Here is a 9,310-nt window from a genome sequence, read left to right as displayed (position 1 = left end):
AAATGGCGCCCCTGATGTCGAATATTACAACACTGGAAAATTCGTCAGAAATTAAGATCCAGACCGCGACCGAATTATTTATGCTACTATAGTTTTCAACAATCTCCGGACAAATAGACCGAACGCGTTGGTAGCTGTGATTTCAATTGTTTGCAGGCGCACAAACGATTTGCATCAATGCCTATTATTATGGCCTTGCCGACAAATTACGCAGGCGATGCACCCGAGATCGAGGTGCCGTCCACGACTGATCTAATCCTCCGGGTCTTCAACAAACTCCGGACGAATCACCCAAAACCGTTGGAACGTCGTGATTTCAAAAGTTTGAGGGTGCACAGGCGATTTATATTAATGCCTATAATGGTCGTACAAACTGTTTTGCGCGAGATGGAACCGAGAAGGCTAGTCATAACTAAGAAATGAGATTTTCACCATATGAAAAAGAGAACTTTGGCTGTACCTACAATATCGATTTAATTTTTTTGATTTCATTTGTACGAAAAAAATCCTTATTGTTTCAAAAACCACTGTTGATTGTGTTTTTCAAACCTGAATAATTTTTTTTGTAGTTCAGAAATCGAAAAAATTAAAACGACATTGCGCAGCCAAAGATCTCCTTTTTATGTGGTGAAAATCTCGTTTCTTTGTTATGAGTGTAAGGTGTGACCTTCTCAGTTCTTTCCCGCGCAAAACAGTTTTTGCTGTGTTGTACATTTGTAAAACGGAGACAAGTGAGACAACACATGAGGGTGTCTAACTATATTCATATATGATATATTATACAGTCGAGTCACGAAAACTCGAATATTGTGTTTTATTCCCCTAGAAAATGTGTCCCCTATAAGTTAGTTGGATATACCGAAGTGAATTTGTATCCCCCTTAAACTTCGAGTTGTCGCGACTCGATTGTATAATTTTTTTCCCCTTAGTTTCCTAACAAGTCACGGCACCAGCATGACGATATATACTTTGTCATGGGCACCAGTTCCTTTTTAGACGACACCTGATAGGTTGCCAGGTAAGGTTTTGGTGGACTGGTTTTTAATGAGTGGGTTTTTGTGTGTTTGGAGACAGGTATGAAAGTTTTTGTAGAAGCATGCAGCATCATCTATCACAGTTTTAATTGAAAAGTCTATGTAAAGTGTAATTATATACAAATAGTTGGGCATTCGTTATCTTCTTAAGGGCAATATTCTGGAGTTGTTGAATTTCGTTTGTATAGGAAACTTTTGTCGTACCCTATAATGTTGAAGACCATAGATCCAGTTTTATACAATATAAGAACTTCAACTTTTAATCTGGAGTGTTGATTGTTGGTCGCCTGCAGAGACGGGCGTTGAAGTCAAGTCTCTTGATATATAAATTCCAAGTGAGACGCTTATCAAAGTTAAGTCATAGATATCTAACTGTGTTAGATGTGGGAATAGGGATATTATGTAGGTAGACATTAGGGAAAATGGATGTGATTACCTAACTTTTTCTATTATCAATGTCTTATGTATGTTTTGATTAACAAGTAACAATACTTATTTAATAAATAATAGTGCGTATAGTACCGACCTGCCAGTTTTTTTTCTTTTCTTAAACAATACAAATATTAATATATTAATAATATCATTGTAAAAAACAATCGATAATGGTAATTTTAATATTTTAATAGAAAGTGGTGGATGTTGATAGTGTGATGGCAAGTTTGAGAGGGACCTAAATGATTACTAACCTGACTTTGGTAACATCTTAGTAAAATATGATTCATTTCTCAAACACTTAAATTATCCATATAGTGCTATTATTACCAGATGGTAAACAGGTAATTTGTATGCCTTGTCAAATGGATTTTTACTCATAACCATTTTAGGATTTTTGATATAATTAATGCGAAAATCCAAAATATAATGTAATACATTTTTCTAAATCGATGTATTAACAGTATTTTATTCACATCAAAAATAATTAAAGTGAATAAAAATTAAAATTAAATAATATTGTTACAAAAATTAATCTTATGAATACAACTTTTTACTATAACAATTTATTGAAATACGATACCTATGATATTTCTATAATTGGTAAAACTATAATTTACCCAATCACTATTCTGTGGAAGAATAATTATCACAGGTCGTATTCCTTACAGCTGAATATTAAGCATAATTATCTACAACCAATAACCATTAACCATAATATTTATTTATTTGAATATTACAGGACAGCCCAAAAAACAAGTAAGAATAGTATATCAAAATTATATTTATTTGTTTTTGTTTAAGTTTCTAAAATGTAAAAATGTAAAAATTTTTTACAGTATTTTGATTGGTCACCACAAATTTATGACATCTTCACATATACAAATGAACCCGCTTTATCTTTAAGTAAGTATTCAATTTTCTAGTAAAAATTTTTTATATTTTTTTAATTTGCATGAGAAGATAAATTGTGGATTTATAAATGGAAAATGTTGATAAGTAATATTAACCAAATATAAAATATGTTTAAGGTTATTGGAGAGAGAGCAAAATAATATTATACCCTGTGTTTTTGTAATGCACAAAAATGCCACTTTTAATTTTAATTGTTAATTAAGTTTTTGTTTAATGCTTGTTAAATAACATTTTCAATTACAATTATTTGTATTCACATTTGAATATAAAGAGTTAAATTAGTTTCACATTGTCTATAGAAGAGATAAAATAAAAAAATTATGAAAAAATGTATGCTGGCAAATAATTAAAATTTTTTTTTCTTAAAAAATTCAACTTAATACATACAATTAATAGGTTAGGTTTTCCTATATATTACAAAAAAATAATTAATGAACATAATATATTTATAACAATAACACTAACTTATTATTACTTCTACTACTAAATTAATTTAATACATAACATTAATTAATGAATGAAATGTTAAATACAGTAAGTGCCAAGTTCTAATATTCAACATAAATAATTGTTTAAGGGACTAGATAGTCAATAGTTTCTTTCAGTGACATATTTAGGATTTACCAAGCTAGTGCATATTTATATTTTGATATAATGAAAGTTAAAATATTTATTGTATCATTATTATGATTTAATAATATTTTTAAGATATAAATATAAATGTATCTATCCTAACCGCAAATCAATAAATATGCCACTGTTATCTTACTATATTCAAAATTTAAATATTGTATACAGTTAACGGAACTAACATATCTTTAACTAACAACAGAAATAGAAGTCAATCAAACCCGCTACATAGATTAAACTTCTTGTGTTTGCCAGGACATTAGGACAAGTTGCATAGAATCATGTTTGAATATTTTGTTTTATAATTGACGATGATTGATGACTATAATGTTTTTAAAATGATATTGAGAGCAACTTTTTTTAAAGCTTATTGAAAAATTAAAACAACAATTTAAAAAAAAACGTAAAATAAAGTCATGGCAATCTCATACAATATTAACTGTGATAAAATCTCACATCATAATGTATTATATTGTACATGATCTGTAATTTATTCTTAGTAATTTATTATATTGAGTACATCTAAGACAGATCATACCCAACTTACTGTAATACGATTTGTTAAATTATTGGTATTAGATAAGTAATATTACGTATTTATAATGTGATTTGTATAATCATCAATTTATACTGTCAGTGAAAATAAAAAATGTTTATGTAATTACATTACAACAGTTACAACTTACAGTTATATCATATTATTACAGTGTGATCGACAAATATTTAACAGCAAAAGAACTTGAAAATAACTATAACTGAATTAACTTTTAATGGTGCCAATATTTTTTATTTTGTATATATAATTAACTAATACATACATAAATTAAGTTAATTTTTATAACTGATGTTTCAAACAATTATTGTATACAAGATATTTAAACTATAAATTATTTGATTTTATCTTGCATGTATGCCCGAATAAAGTATTTTAATATATCTGAATACATTTTTATAATTGTTTTGCCTAAATTAACTAAGTACAGTATAATTAAATTACAGTATGCGTGCTTTTAATCATTTTCAAGTATTATAAGTAATCCTTAGGATAGTACTAAATACTGTAAATAGTTTGAGTATTTTGTAACATACATGCCATGAGATTGTTGACTGGTAAAATCAATGTAAATCGATCTTGTTAAGAACACTAAGGTAAAAATTCCATTTCTCTTTCAATTCCAACAAATTTAAGTTGCTCAGTTGGTCCATATCTAAAAGCATAATAAAAATTATAACAATAAAATTAACTCAATGAATAAATGTTTAATAATTTGTGAGAATAAATTAGTAACCTGTAGTCAAAAAATAATTCTTCGCCAGGTTGTATAGGACGTTTAGCAAATATACCAATTCGATGATCACCATTTACCATCATTACTTTAGCATAACAATTTGGATTTATAGAATGATTGGCAAATCTTATTTTATTACCTTTTCGTGTAGCATCAACAACAAAATCTATTATACAAACAATAACAACACTCAAGTTAAATAAAATTCTATAAAAAAAAACCTTAACATAAATGCTAAATTGTTATTTAAAAAAATATTATCATTAACTTGATGTGTTACATACCATGATTTAAATTAAATAAAAAGCTACACATGTATTTATCATAAACTTTCCCACGTCGATCAGCTTCGTCTTGAGTAATAATTTCTCCACAATATTCAGATATAAATTCATTCTTTTGTGCAGAATCTTTCAAAAATATACCCCAACCAGCAACATCCGAAGGTGCCATTAATAAGTGTTTACCTAAAATATAAAGCAAATGATTATTATAAATGCAAACACTTTTAACACATTTTACTTTTTAGTATACTTACGAAGGCCTCTTTGAACACTGACATTTTTACATGTTATATTATCTAAATTAAACTGATCTGCACCACAAGTTAAACATAAATCTGGATCACATTCACGAACAGCTAAATAACAAGGACATTGTTTCGTGTTGCACTGAGCACGACACCTACAACCAGGAAATCGATTTTGACCTAAAATACAAGAATTACTTACATTTAATACAGAATCTAATAATATAAGAAATCTTAAACCACTCACAATCTGAACTGCACTTGCAGAATTTTTCACAGAAATTCTGTGCCATTACACAAGGACACGTTGCATCACAACCTTGATTTGGTGGATGAGAACACGGTGTATAGTTATATAAATGATTTGATGCAGAATCTCTCTTTAGTTGTACTTTTCGACAATGTGTTTGCCATAAACGTAACTTTTTCTTTTTTTTTCTAGGCGGAGTTAACTCACTAATAGCTTCTTCAACAGTAACCTCATCGTTTTCATTTTGTGCAAACTCATAAACCTGCTGACAACTTTTTGTTAACATCATCTGAGCAATGACACAATAGTTATTCAGGAATGTGCGACGGAGTGCGCGGAAAATTGATTGGTCTGATCCAGTCCAAACTTGTTTATCTTCTGTACTCATGCGTGGAAGTAAAGAGAAAGATGTTTTAGTTGACAATGGATCTTCCATGTCTAGTTCACCATCTGTTGAAAAATGATTTTAAAAAAATATTTAATTGTCATAAATTATAAAATATAGTAAGTAATATAAGTTTTAATTAATTATTCATTGGTATACTAAGTATACTACCTTTACTGCTATCTCTGCTATCTTCAGAACTAGCATCATTACCCCAATCCGAGCTATCTTTTTTTGACAATTTAGTAGAACTAACTGGTTTTTCATTAATTTCATTCTGAGGTGACAACTCTTTCGTATTACTAGAAATTGTAGTAGACCCCGATCTATTAGTTTCTTCATCTCTATCCGCTTGTTTTTGTTTTTCAGCTTTGATTTCAGCAATAGCAGCTAATTTTTCTTTCATTCCATCCTGTAAAAAAAAAATTCGTATAAAATCCTACTTAATGTATTAAATATTTCAAATGTCTTACGAGTAACATATAACAATCTTGACTACAGTGAGACGCAAACGGTTTTAATAAAGGTCCTTTAAGGCCAATTGGCAAATTAGTACCAGAATCATGCTCTTTAAGTTCTACAACATAAAAAAATAAGATATTAATGATTAAAAATAATAGCTGATTATAAGAAATAATATATACATACTGTGTAAAAAACAATCATATTTGTAACACCTTCTACAAAACAAATTTAAAAATGAGTGTATAGTTTGCTCTTTAGGTACAGACTCAGCCTTTGGTCCATCAATGTTTGGAGTGCATTGGGATGGCTGGGCATTAGGGTCAACACAAGATGTTAATTCTATATACCTAAAAAAAATTAAGTATACAAACATAAATTTCCCTCAAAATAATAACTTAAAATGATATACATAAAATATTAAAATATAATATTTACTTTTCTTTAAATTCTTCAGGAGTTCCTTTATCAGGGAATGCAGCGGACATGGCTTCAAATATAGCTACACTTGGAAACGGCCTATCATCTTTATTGTATTTTACCACCATTTTTTGGGTGTCAATAAAGTTTGTTGTTCTTTATCTTCTTCTTGCTAAACAAGTTCACTAACATTAATTTCAATTAGAAAATAGATTTTATTTTCATTTTACCTGAAATGGGATAAGTGCATGGACTAAGTCTATAAACACTTGATCATCCAAAAAGTTTGCAGCATCATCGTCATGAACTTTATTATCATAATTTTTTAATAGTTCCTCAATAAAAGAACCATCTTGATCAAGTACCTCGTCCCCCATGTATGGAATATTATGTAGTACTGTTTCATCATCCACCTAAAAACATTAAATGTTAACAAAAAAAAATATTAGATTGGATTATAGTCTAGTTTTATATTGTCTATTAATTGTTACCATAAAATTAGCCTGAATTGGTGCCCAGATGTACATAGTAGGTATAGGTGCTACAGCATTAATTATTTTAATCGGAACACTCATGGTTTCTTCCCCAATACCATCTACCTTAGATACTTCTGACCGTTTAGATCTCGATACTGTTTCTATATATGGTCGACATTCCCAAATTGCTTTTCTTGACAACAATCGTTTGAGTTCTTCCGCTTTTTTATCTGTATGAAAAAAATTAAACATGAAAGTATAAAACATCAAACAATAACATGCCATTTAAACGTACCATAGAGCTTCTTCTGATTATTCATGCATGCTAATACATTGTCATCGTCTTTCTTTGTTTTTTTGGCCTGCAGTAATCTGAAATACTCGGCTTTTACTCTTTTCTTCCAGTCGGCATTATTTTTGGCTTTTTTCTCGGACATGACGAGAGTGACGAGTGGGTTCAGTTGACTAAATCACGAGAGTAAGATACACTGAACAGTGAACACTGAAATCGAACGTCAAACCAATAAAGCGACAGCTATAAAGACACATGTCGAACAAAATATGATAATATACACACAAGCAATATTACCGTCGTCGTTCAAGTAGTCAATAGTCACAGAGTAATTACGTTCATCGGTCAACCTTGTTCGGTCGTCATATCATAGGAAAATTAGTCGAAAAAACATTCGGTCTTTGCGTACTATCGGTTTCAAATTTACTATCTAGTAACGAGTCAATAATTATACGTACAAAAGACGAGATCCGATATTGTTGCATTTACATAAAAATATAAAGTATTGAATAATGTAGTAATATGTACCATGTACATCTAACAGTGTAAACAAACTTTTATTTTTCAAAAGTCGTTTTCTTCCGTTTTAATGTATTATAATGTTTATCAGCTTACATTTTGCGACCCGATTACGTTTACAACATCATTCATGTCACTCGTACATAACCTCCAATCTTGAAGCCGCAACCCGAAGGCCGTATTTTTTCAAGTAAACAATTACATCGAATGTTAGTAATAGCCACGATATCCATCTTAAATCGTGGTAATAGCACGTACTAATATCTTAGTCCGTGGTAAATAGTAATGCATAAATTAATTTTAATAAAAAATTAATTTACAGAAAGTAAAATTACTGAAAACCACGGATATAACCGAATATCTGGATATCATGAACTAAGATAATTATAATTTATTAAATTTAATGGACCAATCACAAGCCACTAAATCTTGTTTAAGGGACCATTAGCTCACTATTAATTCATTAAATGTTTTGTGCAATCCGGCATATAACTACTACATAATATATTTGGTATATTTCTTCTTTACGGGACACCTTTTTTTTTTTTGGAATTTTGCTTTTTGAAACTGATGTAATTCAGTACACTGAAACGATGGTAAAGTCAGAATTTGGCGCTCGGTCATAGTTTCGAAGTTACGACACTTCAAAGTTAGTATATAATAAAGAGTAGGGAAAATAATAAGAGTGGATAAACCATATACGGCGGTTATCCTGTGACCAACTTAAGGTGGTGACGGTGATGTTGCATAGCAAGTCGAGGGATATTTTCGATTTTTTTGTCCGAGCGCAGGGCAGCGAGCGAGTGGCAACACGGGCATCACTGCCGAACCCCCCTCCCCCCACCAACCACCAAAAAAAAGCCCTTAAAAGGGTGTCACGTAGAGTAGAAAAGTTCCGAAGTCCTATAAATTATAATGATAAATGCCTAAATCGTCTAAGGCTGTATAAATTCCCAGAGGGCACATTTCAAGGAGGTGTTCAAATCTTAAGATATGTGACATTTAGTTATTTTCATGGAATAATATGACGCTAAACTTTTTTTAATTTCCACTAGAACCAACTTATGAGGAACCTTGTATTAAATTTTAAAGATTTTTAACCGAGCGTGAAAATGTTTATCGACATTAATTTAGAAAAAAATAATAAAAATCTAAAATTTCTTTTAATAGATCAAAATATTTTGAAAATTGTATGGTGTAAACTATAGCTTTTGAAACTATTGTGAATTGTTTGACCTCTTAAAGTACTAACTAAATTTATTTTCCTTTCAGAAAAGATGCTGAAGTAGAATACAATCATTTAATACCTAAAACTAGGATATAGACAATAGACTACGCCAATAATCAGTGTAAATAGCTATACATTTATTAAATACTGATAAATAACTAATTACTACGAGGAATTATGTAGTTAGGAAAACTCACTACTCTGCAGTCTGCGAGCGTTCTAAATTCCCGGTTTCAAAACGTATTTTAATACAATGCAAAATTGCAAAAACTTTAATTCTAAATACCTACGTTTCAATAGAGCCCGTATAACAATAGCTAAACTAAGGTTAAACCACCGAATTCGGCCGGTAAAATCAGTGGGTTAAGCGTAACCGAGGTTTAAACTGTGATTGTAAAACGGGTCCTTAAGTGTCTTGATCACTTTGGTACAGTATATTTTGGCTAGTA

The 9,310-nt window shown here is 30.0% G+C and overlaps 1 protein-coding gene across 1 annotated transcript; it reads right to left on the bottom strand.

Annotated features, from left to right (window-relative positions):
• Window positions 1-1,884: 1,884 nt before the first annotated feature.
• Window positions 1,885-7,706, bottom strand: LOC132950825 (histone-lysine N-methyltransferase E(z)). The gene is given in 14 exon segments (XM_061022405.1): window positions 1,885-4,219; window positions 4,301-4,466; window positions 4,585-4,767; window positions 4,839-5,009; window positions 5,077-5,529; window positions 5,636-5,876; window positions 5,938-6,041; window positions 6,113-6,276; window positions 6,365-6,477; window positions 6,480-6,518; window positions 6,577-6,759; window positions 6,838-7,052; window positions 7,118-7,324; window positions 7,412-7,706. Coding segments are annotated over 13 exon segments (2,238 nt in total). The 5' UTR covers window positions 7,260-7,324; window positions 7,412-7,706; the 3' UTR covers window positions 1,885-4,155.
• Between the last annotated feature and the right edge of the window lie 1,604 nt (window positions 7,707-9,310).

This window comes from Metopolophium dirhodum, chromosome 8, assembly GCF_019925205.1.
Source record: "Metopolophium dirhodum isolate CAU chromosome 8, ASM1992520v1, whole genome shotgun sequence".
Taxonomy (NCBI): domain Eukaryota; kingdom Metazoa; phylum Arthropoda; class Insecta; order Hemiptera; family Aphididae; genus Metopolophium; species Metopolophium dirhodum.
Note: the sequence above shows the minus strand (reverse complement) of the source record. Positions and strands in the feature narration are given on the sequence as shown.